The 21,167-nt window shown below is 32.4% G+C and overlaps 1 protein-coding gene across 1 annotated transcript; it reads right to left on the bottom strand.

Annotated features, from left to right (window-relative positions):
* Positions 1–2,808: 2,808 nt before the first annotated feature.
* On the bottom strand, positions 2,809–19,174 carry LOC123672883 (caspase-1-like). Its single transcript, XM_045607213.1, has 5 exons — positions 19,021–19,174; positions 13,056–13,309; positions 11,393–11,568; positions 11,144–11,279; positions 2,809–3,256 (listed from the first exon to the last, which is right to left on the bottom strand). The coding sequence occupies exons 1-5, from the start codon at positions 19,065–19,067 to the stop codon at positions 3,024–3,026; spliced, it is 846 nt and encodes a 281-aa protein (XP_045463169.1). The 5' UTR covers positions 19,068–19,174; the 3' UTR covers positions 2,809–3,023.
* Between the last annotated feature and the right edge of the window lie 1,993 nt (positions 19,175–21,167).

The following is a 21,167-nucleotide window of genomic DNA, read 5'->3' as shown; positions in this document are numbered from 1 at the left end:
AGTCGAATGTCATTGCATTCAAAAATTGACGTGTGGATACACCATGATTTTTGACATCCTACAAAAGTGAAAAACGTCATAAATTTTGTTGTTCATTCATTTTTGCTAGTTTGTTTTCTCTGTTTCCAGGGAACAGGAACAACAGGCTTTTAATTTGCCAAATGTCAAATTTCATATTTTTGAGCAGAGATGGGTCTTTCTTAGATAACACAAGCACTTTATTGCTTAGATGTGTTTCCCATCCACGGACAGAATGGACTTTGTTCTTTTTTCAGATTAATAATAATAATAATAATAACTACTTCATTTCCCAAATTATCAACATGACAAAATTACGAAAATAGTCATATTACAAAAATAACCCCTATTTATAAGCATATTGAAAAATCAAATAAACTAATACAAGAGGCATAACTAAATATCCACAAATTTCAAAAACTTAAAAACAAATTCATAAAAAATGCAACGAATAACAAAGTTTGTCTATTACAAAAATCAAAATATTCTTCCATATTGTAAGGCTCACAATCAAGTATTAACTTATACATATACTAGTTTTTTTTAAATTCTTTATGTACACTTATTAGGTGCAAAGCTCTAGGTAAAGCATTGAACAACTTCAATGCAGCATACTCTGGATGTTTTTCAGTTAGTGATAGTGAATGTTTAGGGTAAAAATATGGTTCTAGTCGTCTAGAGTTATTTGTATTCTTGTAGGAACTATAAAGATGTTGGTTTTTATGAAAAAATAAAACGATGTATCTACGCATTGTATCTGAGTTTTTGTTGGAATAAATTTGATTTGATTTGATCACGCAATAACTCTCGAACAGAAAGTCAGAGAATCTCTGAGGATTGCGTTGTTTCATTCCGGAACCACTGATGGAATCTTCAATATGGCAACTCAGTTGTCCCTGCCATATACACCCCTACCTACATAATGAATCATGGTGGTTTTATGTCCCAGTCGGTGCCATTCTGTCGAGAATTGCGCAGTGTGCATTGTGCAGCGCTATTTCTCGATCTAGCAAAGAGTCACTGCAAATTTATTGCTACTAATGTGATTTTTTTTATCATGGTCCATTACATTGCCTTTCAATGACGAAAAGCTTCTGCACCTGTCACAAGCTGAGCTCAGGATTGTTGTGAGCTTGTTCACAGGGCAGAACAAATACTATTTGTTCTCAATGGGTCTGTCGGCAGATAATATTTGCAGGATCTGCAAATCAAATAAAGTAACAGCCGAGTTCGTGCCTTGCAAATGTTCAGAACTGGTAGGCCTGTAAGAACCATAATATACCTTAAGCGAGCCTCATGATATGAAAGCTAGGGTTCCTAAAGATATTGTCATATCTTCCTACACTTGACTATACTTCATATAGATTTAAAGAAGATTTTTTATAACATATATAACTATGTTATGTCAAAAACCTAACATGACATGGACACAAAGAAATAAACTGATTTATTGTAAATCGAAAGAGCATCACAAAATCCAAAACATTAATAGAAATAAAAATTAAATGAATACAAAGATAATGTGAAGAATGTGGATGATATGCGAAAAATGATGAAAAAAATCATTACGAATTTGATTTGTTTTGACGAAAAGAAATCAAATTTTTTTGAGGTTCACCAAGATTAACAACCACATTTTCTATTCTTCCAATGAGGTATAATAGTACATATCAAAATCAATCGAATCAATATTTGATTCTATCCATATTCCCTAATGCCCGCCACTCACGAAGCGTTTCTTCCAGCGTTTGGTAGCTAGCGTCGAAGAGATTCCAGTCAGACAGCTCGGGACACGGCTAGGGATGCAAGCAAAGTATCGATACTTCGGAAGTATCGATACTTTCGTTTCGATACCAAGTAATTTTGGCATCGATACTTTGAATGCGATACTTACTTGGTATCGATACTTCAAATCCGGGTATCGGTTAAATACCTTATCTCGGTAATGTAGGTTTCCACTAAAAAGCGCCATCTGTTATTTTGTAAGAGAACCGGCATAATAATAACATTTGAACTTGTAGATTTCTTCTCAAACCGGGGAAAAACCGGAGGAACAAACAGGGGAAATACCGCACTTGCAATATACTTTCGTCGTTGATATTTCACGATTTCGTTTCATTTCATTTCTATTATATACCTACCACATTTTCAGTTTTTTATATTTTTGCAATAAAATTCATAATACTTTAATGAATTTCTTTCTTGCCCACATAAAACATTATAACCAAAGGTAAAAAAGAGATGATTTTGAGCAATGAGCAACTTAATATTTAGAATTTCGATGTTTTGATCATTTGAGGAATGAGGTTAGATCTAAATAATAAATAATGCAGGATAACTTTCATCATAGAATATGTTATTGTATGTTCTGCGAATTTTGTTTTGAAGTATCGATACTTCGATACTTCATGGTATCGATACTTTTGAAACAAGTATTCAAGTAGTATCGATACCTTAGTGTGAAGTATCGAATTAGTACATGGTATCGATACCTTCTGGGTATCGTTGCATCCCTAGACACGGCCGTACGACTGTAAATCAGAGTATGAACTTGACTGCTCGATTGAAATCTCTTCGACGCTAGCTACCAAACGCTGGCGCTGGAAGAAACGCTTCGTTAGTGGCGGGCATAAGGATTTTGTGTATCGAAGAATTCAACTCTCGATTCACTCAAAAAATATACCTACTGATTCAATAGTAATAAATTGATTTCTGATGAATTTTGGCGAAAACAGAAAATTGAAGGAACTTGGAATCAATACCAATGAATCTAAATAAATAAAATGAATATTTAAAGTGAAACTTGATCTTTATTGCACCAAGTATTAAAAAAATATATATTACATTCGTTTTTTTAAATTTTTTTCGTGTTCCATAAAGTTAAAAGATCTTCAATTAATACCTGTACAACATTCCATTGGGAATTGCTACATTGAACTACTCACTTTACAATTGTTGATAAACAGAAGTTCTATGGCATATATACAACTAGTTCGTAAAAAACATCATACAAAATATATCTCTTTTGTCAACATACTAACTACCGAACTCATTTGCTTATTTGCGTAGCTTTGGAGCCTCTCTTGTTTCATTTCTGGAGAGTAACCAGTGGCAATTTCTCTATTAACATATGTTAAAATGGAAAGAAGATCCTTTTCTTTGGCATGGAAGGAGAGCTGTCTTACGAGCGACTGGATGAAATAACTACCACTCTTGGGATTTCTCCAGGAGAGGAAATCTGTGGAGTGAAAACAAATCAATGAAATGTTAGCTCAAAGTTTTTTGTGGAAGCGAAATCAAAAGGTCAATTCCCCATTAATTCACAAAGTTATCTTGAGTTGTATTTTGCCGGTTGTGGAAGATTGAAATCTCAAATTCAAAAAATATATTTATTATTTATTGTGAAAAAAGTTGGAAATTAGTCAATCGCAATCGTCGATCATGGTTGATGTTTGTCTATATAATTATGTTTTTGAGATGGAAAACCTTGTTTTTAAAAAACTTTATTTACAAGAAAAAAACGAAAGGTACAATCAAAACGACTTATCATTGACTGACTATTGACTGGTTATTGACTGACTAAAAAACAATGCATCTGAGAATTTATAACATTACTTATCTCTAATGCAAAATGTGGCGTGATCCTAAGCGTCACACAAAGAATAGCTAAAATAGCAAAATTACATTGTAAGAACAAAGGATGTATTATAGTTACAATAGGCATTCATTCCACCCACATTATCCCGTGTTTGAGATTGATGAGTTAACAATATTCTATCATGAAATATAAAGTAATAAATGAAGATTCGAAAATAGGTCGTATGATCAGAATGGGGTCGTATTATGTAATTCCTCCCCTTCTTGGAAAAAGGTATCACCTTGCTGAGGTGTAGCTTTTAAAGATACATTTTTTCTGAAATATCTACAAGCAAAAGCAATAACAATAATAATTATAAGTATTGTCAAAATAAATGCAAATGTTATTCCAATAGGTTGAAGATTCCACTGCTCTAATTCTTCTAAAACGATGTCTGGAATATCTTCATTCTTGATAAGTTCTTCTTGAGAATCATTCTTGATAAAATGGGTCTGCTTGGGTAGAATAATATATTTTTCTTCATTTATGATGGTTAGAGGAAAAATTTCTTTTTGTGAATTACTTATAGTACATTTAGAATGCAACAGGGCCATTGGCGGAATAAAATAATGTTTAATTTGGTGAGGGCATTTCTCTATGACTTTTCTATTGTCTAGAGATAAAATATTTCCATCTTCTAATAATTTCAAATCTGAATAGGGAACTGATGTTGTTCTGGTACAATTTTCTTTATGGGTTTTCAAAACGTTGATGAGGCATCTTGGAGGTTTCTTCATGGATTCTTGATTACATAGGAAGTCCTTTTCAACTGGATGACATTCACTTGTCGACCATTGTAATATTTCTTCTTGAGATAGCAAATAGGAATCGGTGTAAGGAAGGGTTTCATTATTTTGTGATAGGAAGTAAAACTTATACAACTCGTATTCCTTTTCATAAATAGTTGGAATCGATATTAAGAACAATAACATCTTGTTTTTGAAAATAACTTTCGTATAACAAAGTTGATAATAATCCTTCAAATGATGAACAGGGATTATCGTAACATTTTTGATTAATTCAGAAAATTGATTGTAAGGCAGAATAGATTCGTGTAAAAGATGTAATCTAGCAAAACTGACTGCCGTTTGAATTTCATCAATAGTATTTTTAATATCTTTAATTTGAAATGTCATAAGATGCATTTGTTCGACTTCTTGGAGTGCAGGTACAATTTGTATTAATTTCAAATTTTCAGTTATTTTTTGAAATTTATCGTAATATTTATTCTTTAAGTCATTAACTACAGTAGCAATATTCTTTTGATTCCTCATGAGTATTTTCTCATTTTTCTTTATGCCATCAAAATAATTCTTGAATAATTCCTCATCATCTGAATCTAAAGTTCCGAATAAAATCTTTGATATTTTTCCACCGAGATTAATAAGTCCTCTTTTTGTTTTTATATTTTCATTTAATAATTCTTCAAGGGCCTTGATATTCAATTCATTGGAATGTCGTAAATATTTAAAATTCGCTGTTTGTGCAAAACCTAGTGGTTCTTTTCTAATATTCTCAATTTCTTTCTGATATTCGCTAATTACTTTTTCAATCTTACTTAAATCAATATGATATATTAATTGAAAATTTCTATTTGTAATAAATGCTCTTCCAAGTTGTATAGGTAAAATATTATTTTCAATAGGAATAATTTCTAAGGTAAATGATTCTATGATAATCTCAAGTAGTGTGAGTGTCACGATGAAATAATTCATTTTCAATCTGAAATAAAAATTAAAATTTACTTTTTCCGTTGTTTCAGAATTTTTTTATGATAAATATGCTTATTTTTATCGTCTTGAATACGATGTGAATCAATTTCTTTCGCATCTATCTTTTCGTATGCAGGATCAAGTTTTCTTGTAATTGGAGCTTTGATATGAGTTGGGTTTGTATTACAATAGGAGTAATTGAACGGTTCGTGACCTACGTAGTTTGATTGAAATTGTATGGGAGGTCTTTTGAATTTGCTTTTTCGACAAATATCATGGGGAAATTTATGGGAATTCATATGATTCGAAAATTCTTTATTTATTTTCGTCCTTAAGTATTTCCGTTTTGGATCACTAGAAATATCCGTATAATTATGATCATTTACATCTTCTATCAATTTATGAATCAAAAAATCATCATCTTTTTGTTCAATATTATTTAAATCTTCAATATCATTAAAATCATTTATTTGGGAATTCCATGTTTCAATTTGATTTATCTCATTATTATCTTCTCTGGGTAAATAATATACAATTACTTTCATATTTGAATTGAAAAAAATATACTTTATCATATTGAATATCGTCGACCATTTTAATCGGTCTAAGCCGCTGGCAATGCGCGGTAATGCTAAACATTTTTCATTATTTTGTTTACATAATCTTTCGAGATTCAAAATCGCTTGAAATACATCTTCATACTTAGGTTTATCATAATAAAATTCTTTTGTGACTAAATAGTAAATATTCCGATTATTTTTTCGGATCGCGGCAACTTCGCCTATAGATTTATTTTGAGATTTTAAATTTTCAATTTCACCATATTTATTTTTGAAACTTAAAGCTATTCCTTTATTCATATGGAAATCCTGTGAAACACAATGTGCTAATGCAAAATTCTTTTGAGAATTGAATAAATTTCCTTCTTTTTCTTTAATGTTTGGTGAATCTTTGATATCGTTATTTTCTTGCGCCTTTATAAAATTTTCGTAAGTTAGGTCATCTTCCATAACTATTCTACTTAATGCATCTGCATTGTTCTGCGAGCCTTTTCTATATTTTATTTCATAATCAAATTCTTCAAGTTTTATTCGCCATCTCATTAGTCTCGAATTAGGTTCTTTTAGAGAAAATAGCCAAATTAAAGGTTTATGATCTGTATAAATTGTAAATTTTCTTCCGTATAAATATGGCCTGAAATGTTTACACGACCATACAATCGATAATAATTCTTTTTCGATCACACTGTATCGAGATTCAGCTTCATTTAAAGTTCTACTCGCAAAAGCAATCGGAAGATCATTGGGCGGTTGACCTTGAGATAATACTGAACCTACTGCATATCCGGATGCATCTGTAGTTAAAACAAAGGGTTCTTTGAAATCAGGATATCGCAATATAGGATGGTTTAATAAATTTTGTTTACATACTTCAAAGGCTTCAACATATTTTGGATCATTTATATTGATTTTAGAATTTTTCTTCAAGCAATTTGTAAGGGGTTTGGTAATTTTTGCAAAGTTAGGTATAAATTTCCTATAATATCCGACTAAACCAAGAAATGATTTGATTTCTTTTTGAGTTTTTGGAATTGGGAATTTATTCACAACAGTTAATTTATTAGGGTTAGGTTTAATTCCTTCTGGAGTTATAATATGTCCTAGAAATTCTATTTCTGTTTTGAAAAAATGACATTTGTCCAATTGTATTTTCAAATTATCTTCTTTAAATACTTCGAGAATATTATGGATGTCTGCTAAGTGTTGTTCTATTGAATCTGAGAAAATAACAACATCATCCATATAAACATAACAATTTTTTCCAATATAATTTCTCAATACTATATTCATTAATCTTTGAAAAGAAGCAGGGGCATTTTTCAATCCGAATGGCATTCGCAAAAATTCATAATGACCATTTTCAATTGTAAAGGCGGTCTTTTCTATAGAGTCACTATCTAATTCAATTTGATGAAAACCGGACGCTAAATCGAGCGTTGTAAAATATTTCTTTTTTCCTAACTTATCTAAAATTGCATCGATTTGCGGTAAAGGGTATTTATCATCAATAGTTTTTTCATTTAATTTTCTGTAGTCAATTGCTATACGCCATTTTTGTTTTTGTGATAAATCTTGTTTCTTTGGAACTACAACAACAGGAAAAGACCATGGTGAAATACTTGGTCTAATAATTTTCTTTTCTAACATTTCATCGATTTGTTTCTTAATTTCCTCTCTATGTACTTCTGGGTATCGATAAATTTTACAATGAACGGGAACTTCATCTATCGTTCGAATTCTATGTTTAATTTTATTAGAAAAATTCAAGGGTTGACCCGGCAATTGAATTGCATCCTTGTTAGTTTGTAAAATTTTCATTAATTGATTACTTATTTTGGATTCCAGATGGCTAAGGTCCACTGGTATTTTGATAGGATTTTGACAAACTTGTTGATATTCAAAAGGAACTTGACAAAATTCATTTTTTAAAATTTGATTTTTGAAATCTAACATTAATCCATACTTATTTAAGAAATCTGCTCCTATAAGTCCGTCATAATTCTTATGAAATTTATAAAGAATGAAAGGATGAAAATCGTTTATTCTAAATTCAGAAAACAGTGGTAACGATACTTTCTCATTCGACGTTTCTTGTCTCATACAAGCAGTTAATGTAGTCGATTCTTTGAAAATATTCTCAGGGAAATAATTATATGCAAATTTAGGATCAATTAAACAAACTGAGCAACCACTAACAATTAATAACTTACATCTAGGGTTTTTAAATTCAATAAATGGTAGCTGATTAGTATTATCTAGCGTAGAATTTAAGTCAATTCGTCTTCTAAAGAAGGGTCTTGAAAATTTTGTTTATTTGAGAAGTTACTCTTCGATGTAGAAGGTTGTGAGAAAGAATTTCTCTTATTAGGATTTATATCAATATTAGTTAATTCTTCTACGAGAAAATCAGGGCTTCGATCATTATTATTATAGAATTTTCTCTGGGAATTATTTTGATATTGGGTTGAATAATTAGATCTTTTTTGCGGATAAACTCGTGTCTGTACTGACATTCTTTCAGGTGGGGTAGTTATTCTTTGATTTGGATTCGGTTTAAAAACATTAGTATTAGTATTAGTATGTCCAAAAACTTGTTTGTTTGAGGGATAGTATCTATTCACAGGTCTTTGATTAAACTGAATAGGTTGTGAGGGGAAATTTGAATTTGAATTCGAATTATAATTATTATTCGATCTAAAATGATAATTATTAGGAATATAATTTGATCTATAATTATTTGTTCTCGTATTGGGATTATTTCTGAAATTATTTTTTTCAGGGCGTGTTTGAAATTTTTGTCTTCTGCTTTTATCGAGTAAATCATATTGAGCTAAATTCGATATATAATGTTTAACTGCATTTACTGTTCCGTCAAAATTCAAAGCATTATTTGTTATTAAATAAGTCCTCAATTCTGTTGGGGCATTTGATATAAGAACTGTTTTACAAATCTTTAAAATATTAGTTTTATATAATTGTTTTTCTGGATCTGGCATGGGATCCGCGTCAATTCTATAATTTATTCTTATCTTTAAGGAAATTATCTTATCAATAAAATCTATTATATCTTCATTATGTGATTTATTCAAAAATTGTAATTTGTGTATCAATACATCTAAATTGATTTGATCGCCAAATTTAATCTGTAAGAATCTCTTTAGAGAATTCCAATCATCAGGAATATCGGAAGTTGCTACCTCAGCTAACGCTCTTCCTACTAATTTACTTTTAACAACTGAGAAACAATAACTTTTTACTATATTTTGTTCATTTGTGAACATCCTTAAATATTCTTCTGTACTTTTTATAAAAGAATGTAATTCATTCTCCACTCCTGAAAATCTTGGCAAAAGCATCCCGAACTTTTCCGGTAATGTTAAGTTTATATTTTCTAATGCCATTTTTACTGTTTGCGCTTTACGGCCTTTAAAATGCTTTATTGAAGTAATCTTGAATTAAAATTGGTAATCGGTTTTTTAAATGAGTAACCTAGAAAAAACTCTTATGTCGGTTTTTTAAAGAAACCTAGGAAAAACTGTTCTACAAGTTTTACACTCAAAACTTTGGGAAAAGGTTGACTATTTTTGGGCCAGAATAGGTAAACTGGGAGTCAATTAGAAAGGATTGCTAACCTTTTTTGTTTCGTATTCCTTGTAGTGAAGTCGTCTTGGGCGCTACTCCAAAGATCAGGGCTTCTTGGCTTCCTTCTCAGGGTTGCTTCTCACCTTAACAGTTGAAACTGATAGTCGAAAGAAAGTTTTTGTTTTGTCACTTCTACGACCGGCACAATATTTCAGATAATACGTCGCGTTTTTCTCGTCGCGCTATTATTTCCGAAATATTTAAAGAGATCCCATCCTCGTCGCCAATTATGTTTTTGAGATGGAAAACCTTGTTTTTAAAAAACTTTATTTACAAGAAAAAAACGAAAGGTACAATCAAAACGACTTATCATTGACTGACTATTGACTGGTTATTGACTGACTAAAAAACAATGCATCTGAGAATTTATAACATTACTTATCTCTAATGCAAAATGTGGCGTGATCCTAAGCGTCACACAAAGAATAGCTAAAATAGCAAAATTACATTGTAAGAACAAAGGATGTATTATAGTTACAATAGGCATTCATTCCACCCACATTATCCCGTGTTTGAGATTGATGAGTTAACAATATTCTATCATGAAATATAAAGTAATAAATGAAGATTCGAAAATAGGTCGTATGATCAGAATGGGGTCGTATTATGTAATTATATATTGAAGCAAACGATCTGTAGCAATGGGTAATAACTCTCACATAAGGGTTTCGGTGTGTTTTACTACAAAACATTTATACTTGCAATCTCACAATTATAATTCAGGGCTCAAATATTATGAGAGATAATTTTCTCAAAATGATTTTATTTTAATTTTTATCAGTATTGAAGCCTATTTTCCATATGATCTAAGATCCAAAACAAATTAACCAATCATCAAAATGCATTGTGATCTGCAGGAATTATTGTGTCTTTTTCTTAGAAGACAATGCATGCGATGTAGCAAATGATATCGTGTTATGATAGCAATTTTTTTGCTCCAATTATAAGATATTTTTCTAAACAACAAGTGGTTTCAGCAGAATGTCAATACTTGAAAATGGCCATTGCTTACAACTTATTTCCTGTTTTCAGTTTGATGATAAGAATTTTGACCACCCTTTTCTACGATTTCACACCTTTGTACTATTGGTTGATATGGACTGTGTTATAATATGGTTATGTCATTCTTCTTTATGCCATTATACTATTAGCATAGTATAAAGAATGGACTTATACTATGCTATTAGGTGTACAACTTTGCCGTATTCCCAAGACGTTGCTCCCTCGGACTATCACTTGTTTCGCTCAATGGCACACGGCTTGGCTGACCAGCACTTCCGGTCTTATGAAGAAGTAAAAAATTGGATCGATTCGTGGATCGCTTCAAAAGATGACCAGTGTTCATTCGTACACTTCCCAAAAGATGGGAGAAAGTAGTGACCAGCGATGGACAATACTTTGAATCATAAATGTTCAGCCAGTCTTTTTCAATGAAGCCTCGAATTTCTCAAAAAACGGCGGAAGCAAAGTTGTACGCCTATGTATACACTCATACTGTTATTGAAAATTTCTCAAAAGCAATAAGGATGTTCAATAATTTTAATTAATTTTGTTAAGCGATTATTGTTTGTTACCTTCTACAGTGGAGTACATAACAAGGATATCGGCCATTACTGGAATACTGATATAACGATCTTCTCGTTTTGTAGAATCTACTTGAGTCTGGTGCCTGACAGGAACTCCTGCATCAACTTTGTCACCTCTACAAGCCTGAAAAATTGATAAGATTTTAAAACCAATAGTTACTGTTTTTGATGGAGGGGATGCTGGAAAATTTAATTTGACAAGTTTTCATGATTTGTTTGATGATTAAATATACCTACCTGAATGAAAAAAAGTTTCGGTTTACCAATCAGACTTGGTGCATGAAATCCGTCGAAAGATATCCATAGTAATTCAGGCGAATAATGGGTATCTCTTGCAAAAATTTTTCTGTTATCACCATGACTCAGGATGACTACTACCAGACAATCCTCGTCAGTGTGGTCTGTTGATGCAACTGAAATTTGAGAATTTGTCCGAATGATTTTTCTCGAATGTATTTTTAATACTATAAAAGGTATGATTGATTCATATTTAAACTTGTTTAATTTTCTATATACCTAAATAGTGATTTTCATTATAATTTCTGAAATCACGAAAAAATCCTATTCTGGAAATTGATAAACTGGTTCATCAGCTGTTGAGAGATCAGTGTAGTCTTCCCACATACAACATTTCATGAATCGGTGATAATTCGTTCGTCAAAAATATCATTTTGAATAAATGATCCAAAACTGAAAATAATTCTGTAATTCGAACTATTATTGATTTTTGGTAAAGGCCGCTTTATTAAAAAGTCGTCTTTAAAAGAAGCTTGGAAGTGGATCCCTAAACATAATCCGTCTTTTAGAGAAAGCCTCCTTTCTTTCGTAACTGTCAAGTTTCCTAGGGTTGGCTGTTATGAGAACAAGTGATTTACTGCTTGCATTTGGTAATATTTCATAGAAATTCAAATTTTGTTGACAAAAACTGATATAGTATTTTCTGTTATAAAGTGAAAGTAAAGCTTTTCATTTCGCGATATATCTAAAAGAATCGACATCAGAGTTCAATGAAATCGCGTTAATATCATTTTCAACTCTATAGTTTAAAAAGCTTGTGCCCATGGCATGGATGAGGCATAAGATCAAACAAACATCTGGCTAAGCGTTTTTATGGAGTAGTTAAAGTGAGATTGGATTAATTATACCTAATTTCAAATATGATAATTTTTCATTGATTATGCGCGAACGAAAAGGATCCTTTTTCTTGACATAATGGGCCACTACTCGAAATAATGAAGGACACTGTTCAGCTTTCGTTAACCTTAAAATTAGTTTATGGAACATGTTTTATTTGTTAAGGACACATTCTCATGGAAAAAGAGACTTTACTTTCGCTTATGGAACTGTCCTTAGAGACATCTACTTTTATATGATGTAAGTTCACAACAATATTAACCCTATATGTAGATGTAACTTTTCATAGAAGATTTTGATAGATATATGAATATCGCGAGTCACATAAAACTATGTAATACTCTACTATAAATCTTTTTTCCTACAACTGCTATGAAAAGTAGCGTATTCTGCATAGCTTAATCAATTGCAAAACTATGTATTGCTCATATTGTGGGAAATATTATTCCTCATGGCACTTTGCCCACACATTGGTAGACCAATGAAATTGGGCTTTTGGGTCGTTTCTATGGAAACGCAATAAATTAGCACAAACTGTCAACGAAGGCCATTTTGATTTAAATCAAGTCCATTACTTGAATTATTGAAATTTGTGCAGTTGTAGGAAAAGTAAAGTGTGCAACATGTGGAGAAAGTCCTTTTCTCGCTCGTGTGTTTGCGGCACTCGCCTTTCACGCTCGTGCCACAAACTTCCACACTCGCGAGAAAAGTTGGACTTTCCCAACTTGTTGCACAATATACTATTTTGTCACTGTTATATACTCACCTGATACCAAAACGTTACGGATTTGTTCTTTTGTTAGATCATCGTAAGATTCAACTCTAAATTTCAGCTTGGTGAACAGTGACTCAAGGTCGTCCTTGTCTTTATTTGTTCCTTGTCGTGTTGGTAAATTTGAATTGAAATTCATATGGTTGAATATTAAAGCGACTCCTCTTTTGGGATGATTCATATAATATCTTGAGTCATTTAATGATAAGGAGGATAATCCATGCTCGTCAAGAGGCAATTGCTGAGTCCTATAAATTAATGAATATTAAATAAATATTATCTGGTTTCAAACAGTAGGTAGGTTCACCTACACGAAATTTACTTATATTCATTAAGTATTCATAAATATGATGATCGATATTATTATTACAGGGAAACAATAGGCTATAATTTTGCCTAAATGACTGTACCTTATTTTAGAAGAGGTGTATCAAACGTTCGGGTACTGCCCAGTGATGAAGAATGTGCGATCGCAATTGATTATGTTCGTTCATTTAAGCGCAGCCTCTTGTACACGATAACTCTCTATGGAATGTGCTTGACTTGAAATTTTCAGGGAGGTTGAAATCTTTAATTATTGAGAAGAAGTAAATTTTCATTCGTAAATCGAAAATATTGACTACAATGTAGATTATTGTTTGAAGAAATTATGTGAAAACCCCATAAAAATCGTTGATATATAAGAAGAAATATCTCTAGTTCCATTGTGAACTGAACAGTCACGTGGTGGTGTTCCCTATTGATAACTAAATCCAGAATGGTAACTAAGGTATACATATATGACATTTTGTGTTCTCAATATTCGAAAAGAATATCTGCACATCTGATTCAACTAAATTTTAAAATCAATTGCAAAAGAGTTAAATATTCGCGAGTATCGTATATATAATGAGAAAATTGAAAATTAGTGAAATTTTGATATCAGAATCTATCTATCTATCAGATTTGATTGAAATTTCATAGAAAGATATATGTGATCCGAAATAGACAAATTTGAATGAAGAATGTACTTTTTCCTTGTACCTACTCTGCAATTTTATGGTGCAGATGTATAATGCTATCTTTGGATGAAGGAAAAGTAAGATCTTTCAAGCATGCATTTATAATTTGTATATGCTGGGCAGAAAAATTGAGTGGAATGACCATATTACTCGGATGACGGAGGACCGAATGGTGAAGGTGGCCAGAGACAGATCACCGTCAGGAAGGCGAAGTATTGGACGGCCTAGAAAGCGCTGGAGCGACAATCTATCTGCATAGGGCGAGTTAACGATGAGGAACAGGCACAAGCCTATTTGGAAGAAAGAAGAAGAAGAAGATATGCTTATTCTTTCCCAGAAAGAAATGTTCAATAAAATTGATATATGTTTTCATTGTATGTCACAGTTTCGACATCAGTATTTCATTTTAAATAACGAATTGAGTATACTGAAGCCAACATCTAGAAGCGAAATGTTAATTTTCTGAATAAAAAAACATTTAATATGAATTAAATCAAGGGTTGTCGAATTTTCAGATCAGAAACTTAGAATGTTTATAGGGGATAAATATGTTGTCTGAAGATTGAGTTTGTCTTCTGATTATTGAAATCATGCTCAAGAATAAATTGCATCACCATATCACATACGTGATTATGCATGAGCACATCTTGAATTTTCGAAACTAATTTAAGGAATTACACCACCTTGTTACATGCGATAGCTCTGAGTGGAGCTTATAAAGGCGCTTGTTTGGCTCTTTCTAATTTTGTACGAAAAACACATCGATATCGGCTGACTTTATTCATAATGTATGTGAGATATACCTACAACAATCACATCGAAAAAAATGTATGCTCGCCCCAGCTCTAGACCCCGAAACCCGGATTTATGAGGTTGAAAATGTAGAAATGAAAAGGAAATAGCATATTAGTATGAAGCTAAAATTTCTGCAGCGATCGAAAGGTTACTTCAATGCACGGGCGTAGCCTGGGGGGGTTTTGGGGGTTCAAACCACCCCCCCCCTCGAAATGTTGAAGATGTCAAAAAAACTTTTTTTTTTTCAAAATCTCGAAAATATTTTTTAATGGAATTTGTAAAAAGTGAATGAAATTATCACTCTCAGTTCAATTAATTTGTAATGTGAAATGTGAATTGAATTACCTCTACGTAATCCAGTCAATTCGTGCTCACATGTGCCCCTCAAAGGAAAGTTATGGGTTAGTTTGATTTTTTCGATCGTATGTAACGGGTGTTTTTTTTCGAGGTATATAACTTTAAATTGGCATTACTGTTCAAGATGGCGACCAATTTAACAGCTGTCAAGTGATTTATTCTCAGTTCGGTTTGGCAATTCATCATGAATAGACTCACGCCTGAACAACGCTTGAAAATAGTGCAATTTTATTTCGAAAATATTGGTTCTGTGCGGAATACGTATCGCGCACTACGTCCATTTTATTTAGTTTAGCGATGAAGCGCACTTCTGGTTGAATGGCTACGTCAACAAACAAAACTGCCGAATTTGGAGTGAAGCTAATCCTCAAGTGTATGTCGAAACACCGTTACATCCAGAACAACTGACTGTTTGGTGCGCTTTATGAGCTGGTGGAATCATTGGTCCGTACTTCTTCAAAAACGATGATGGCCAGAACGTTACAGTCAATGGTGATCGGTATGGAGCCATGATTACTAACTTTTTCATTCCTGAATTGAACAACCATGATGTCCAGGAGCTGTGGTTCCAACAAGACGGCGCAACATGTCACACAGCTCGTGCCACAATCGATTTATTGGAAGATACGTTTGGTGACCGCCTAATTTCACGTTTTGGACCTGTGAATTGGCCTCCAAGATCTTGTGATTTAACACCGCTAGACTACTTTCTGTGGGGCTATGTAAAGTCATTGGTCAATGCGGATAAGCCACAAACCCTTGACCATTTGGAAGACAACATTCGCCGTGTTATTGCCAATATACGGCCACAAATGTTGAAAAAGTCATCGAAAATTGGACGTCCAGATTGGACTACATCCGGGCCAGCCTTGTCGGTCATATGCCAGAAATCATATTCAAAATGTAATGCCACAAGATTATCTTGCGGATAAATAAAATTCATATCAATCGAATAATCTATCGTTGTTTTATTGCAATTTAAAGTTCTACAGCTCTAAAAAAAACACCCTTTATTTTTTGGGTTCTGAATCCGAATCTGAGGTTTGGCACCAAAATTCTGTGACGGAACATTAAAAAAAAATACAACAAAAATTAAATCTTCTGACGTTTTCTTCCATAAAGTTTTTTGTCCGAAAAACCTGGCTCAAACGATAGTTCAAAATTGGCGTATTATATCTATCTCTGCTAAAACTCAGTTGATGGGGTAGTTTTAATTTCTTCGATTTATTATCTCTGTTTCTGGGGTACAGAATTCGAATCTGAAGTTTGCCACCAAAATTTCATTATAAAACATTGAAAAAAATGCAAAAAGGTGATAACTATCATTTTTTACCGGTTTTTTGCATATAAACTTTCTACTCATAAATTTGAATTTGAGTACTCTGTTGTATGAATACTACGACGGTATTTTTTTCCTAAATAAATTTATAGGAATCGATGTAAAGAAATAAACTAAATTTCAAAAAGTGATTTTGAAAATGCTTTTTTTCTCAAAACATACTTGAAAAATAAAACTAGTGAAAATAGACTGAATGGGTTGGCTCTTTTGAAGTTGATATATTTAAAAAGAAAAACATAAGATTTTTTTTATAATATGTAAAACCCCCCCCGAAACTGAAACCTGGCTACGCCCGTGCTTCAATGGAACAGCAAATTATACAGATTTTTAATTCAATCTGTTCTTTTCTGTAGTGTATGACATACAAGCTTGCTTAAGATGTGCACCTTTTGGTGATTATTAGTGTAGGTAATTGTGTAATGTACTTTGTTTGTTTAGACGAAAAATACTATAATTTTGATTTGAACTGTCTCACTCAAATAGGTGAAAATGCAGATAATGTTTTGAATATATCAATTAGCTTAATTGCAAGTTATATCAATTAGTTTCAATATATTTCACACCCAACTTTTGAACAATTTCTGGATTGTTGAGTTTAGAGTATTTAAGCTTGCATCATATGGTACAACATAGTTCCATTTATTTTCAATAGACTATTTGAATAACATATGAGTGAATATTAGATTTTATTATTGGTTGAAAAACTAATTATCTGTCGATTAAAAATAAAATGTTTCCATCGCCATTTCCTCCTCAAAATTAATATCTGCTACTAAGGATATCGATCCTTTTTTTCATTAAAACAAAAACATCTTCAGTATTTTTAAATTCCTATGGAGATATTATCTACATTTTAGGAACAATAACAAAAAATTCAACCTATCATAGTGTGTATCAGATTAGGTAGTTCAGTCTGTGGGCTGAAATTAAAAAGAAAATCATAGTTCGGCCATAATATAACTATAAAACTGAGATATTTTATGTAAACGTGTATTTCACTGATTACCTACATAACAATAACCTCAATTATCTTTGCTAGATAATCAGGGACATTCAATTGGGAAATGTGTTTTCGTTTTTTTCTATTGATAATGTCTCTCTTATCTATCTGATAAAATTTGCACCTAGACATAGTTCAAATAATATTTTTATACAAAGGATTGCATGAATTTAATACACTGAAAATAAAACGAATGTTTTCTGTTATGATTATCGATATTAATAATGAAGTATTATAACTTGATTTTATTAACCATTCATCAGTATCAGTAGGCTTGGGACTCGCCTTCGGAAAAAAACTGCAATACGTATATGCATCCAAAATATTGAAAATATGCATTAAAAAATCTGTAATTAGATTTAAATGAAACAGTTGTTGAAGGGTTTAATCCTTTATTTATAATAAATTTACGGTTTTTCTAAAACACTTCACTGACATGATGTAATAAATTGTCAAATACATGGTTGGGATAAAGTATGGAACCAAGTAAATAACTTTTGAACGAAAAGGACAATATTTATTTTGCAGGTAAGTGCAATGGCGCAAAATGCATCTGATGTACAATTTTGTGTGGATAATATACTTCCGGTTGAACCAGAAATACCCTCAACTTTTGTAATTTAATGGGACCTCATCTATATCTTTGCAAATGTTGGAAGAGCTTGGGATAAATGGGATTTCGAATACTGGGTTTAGTGTAAAAAATCTAATAAAAACGACGAATAACTTACTGTTACTAGAATAGCTGAATTTATTTACTACAGACTAATGACAATAATATTTCAAATAAAATCAAATCAAATGTTCAAAATGCCCGCCGTTCATTTCCTGACAATATTTCATCCTATTAACAAATACTTGAGTTACTCTTTCCAAGACCTCACGTATTAGTTCACATTCATCAATAATATCCCATATGAATTAAATAAGTTGAGGTTATGTCTGGTTCAACCGGAAGTATATTATCAACAAAAAATTGTACAGCAGATGCATTTTGCGCCATTACCTGTAAAATTTAATAAATATATTGTCGTTATATTTCGTTCGAAAGATATTTACTTGGTTCCATACTTTATCTCAACCCTGTATAAATTTAAGATTATTTTTACCTTAAATATTTGTTGATTCTGAGAAACATCGTTCCATTCAATAGTAACGGATTATGAATCTACTAAGTCAGTAAGATTGAAATTACAGGGAACAACAGCAGTTTCCTCATATTGTAAGATTGAAGAAGAAATGTTTGAAAAACATTGATATCCTTTATTTCTATTTAAAACTGACGAAATTTTTTTGCAGACTTATATTAAATTTGGTGGTTATGAGTATTTAACCCAATTACTAAATTTTGTATTCCTTAAGATGCATACTCTATCATATCTAATTATTATGAAAAACTTGGGTTGAACTATTTTCGAATAGATTTATTGAAGTGAAATTTTATAAACAAATTTGAACTGTACTCACCTTTTGAGGTGGAATGATATAGCATCCCCTTCGTTCTTTTCACCCATGATATAGATTAACTACTAACATGCAAAAAACTCACAACAAACTTCCATGAATAAATTCGAGTCTTGTTATCGGTGATAACCGATATCTATTATTTGCATTTATGATCGAATAATCTCGTTTGTTCATCACAAAAAATTAAAGCGATTAATTGAAAACAAAGAATGATCTTAGAAAAGGATTTGATCTCATCCTATAAAATACCCAGATCTAAATCTTGTACAGCACTTTAACCTTTTTTTGTCAATGCAAAATTGTTGATAATGTTTACTTCTGCTTTCTCTGTTCGACATTTGAAGAAGGTTATCACTTTTACAGAAAAAAATTTGTTGAATACAAAAGCTGTTGCAGTCGCTCTTTCCATTTTTAAATTGACTGTTCCCCTCAAAAATTTCAACCATCAGTCATATTAATTCATATGAATATCATTGCACCCTGCTCTAGGTGAATGTTTCATTACGTTTTAAACCATCAGAAGCGTGGGATGATTGTAAAAAAGATTTTATTTATTTTAATTACAGTCACAATTTGAACAATTAAAAATGAGTGGAATATTTTTCGAGAAATAGTCAGCTGTGAATATTTTTCAGACTTCTCGAAGTACAAGAGGGAAAAAATTTGAAAATTTGGCACGTACGAGTGGTATACGGAGGACTAATTCCCAAAAAAAATTCACTCAATTTTGTATTATAATGTGCCATCACCCCTAATGACCTCGATGTCGAAGCGTAAATTATACAGGGTGTCCCATAAGTGGCACGTCACATTGACACCGGAGGTAGGTTAGCTAAAGAAGGGACCTAACCAGCCTAACATGACCCCAGTAAAAGTTGCATGGTTTTCGAGTTATTACCAAATTACGTTTTTTAGTGAATTTTCACCTTTTTTAACATTGTCAGGGTCAGAATTCTGCTGGAAAGCTCTCGAAGCTTATTTTTTTTGTTGTAATGGAATATTAAATAGTTATTTAAGATGACATGAGTATGATTCTGTCAAAAAGTTATGTGGATTTCCGTAAATTAATGGATAAATCTTGATTTCAATTGCTAGCAAAACGAGAACTTCGACTTTGGACACCTGCTGTGAAAAAAAAATCCTTGAAACAAAACGAGCAAGTAACATAAAAAAATTGGGCATTTTAGACAGATTTAGAAATGGTACAATACACGAATCTTATGCCCATAAAACTAGGTATTTTCATCATTTTACCGATGCCCTATGTAACTAATTTAAAACTATGCACCTCGCTAGCCGTCCCTAGAGAGAGACTTGTTCTGTCTCTCTTTATCTACTTGGTAAAGAAAGGGATAGATAGAGTGCTTTGTTCGATCATGTAGCACGAGCAGCGATGGCCCTGCAAACCAAATCAGTTCGTTACCTTGCGTTTCGTGCGATCCCCGTGTTCTCCGTGTCTCTGTTTTCGTGTGTTCCTTAACTAAAATCGACTTGGCATTTCTCTGGACTCTGATTTACTCTATATTTGTGGAATAAAGTGACAACTCGGCACTCTATCGGACACTGATTTGTGTATGCAACCATGGCGAATCACAATTCACAAGTTTACTCATAGTGAGTACGCTGACATGCATTTAATCTACGGCGAAACCAGGCGTGTTTCAAATCGAGGCAATGTGAGTTACAATGCAAGATTGGCTGCAAGGTTGTACTTGGAACGATATCCGAATCGTAGTCCTACCAACTACGAAGTCATTTTGAGAACTGCAAATGCTTATCGCGAGGGCAGACTACCAGGGACGAATAGCCGATCTGGAAGACCTCGAACGATTGACGAAAACGTCGTTTTTTAGGGCGAAATATTGAACGCCGTACTGGAGTCCCCAAATCCTCGGCACAACGAATTTTGAACAGGTACAAATACCATTCCACATTCAACGCGTACAAACTCTACAGCCGACTGATTATGCACCTCGTGTTGAATTTTGTCGAAAAATGATACAAAAGTGGAGAGAAAATCCCAACTTTTTTAATGAAGTGTTGTGGAGCGATGAATCGGCCTGCAGAAGGGACGGATACACCAACTTACATAATATCCATAGCTGGCAACTAGAAAACCCGCACGAAACAAGAGAAGACCGGTCCCA

This window comes from Harmonia axyridis, chromosome 2 (assembly GCF_914767665.1).
Source record: "Harmonia axyridis chromosome 2, icHarAxyr1.1, whole genome shotgun sequence".
NCBI lineage: Eukaryota > Metazoa > Arthropoda > Insecta > Coleoptera > Coccinellidae > Harmonia > Harmonia axyridis.
The sequence above is the reverse complement of the archived record's forward strand: the minus strand, read 5'-3'. Positions and strand labels throughout refer to the sequence as shown.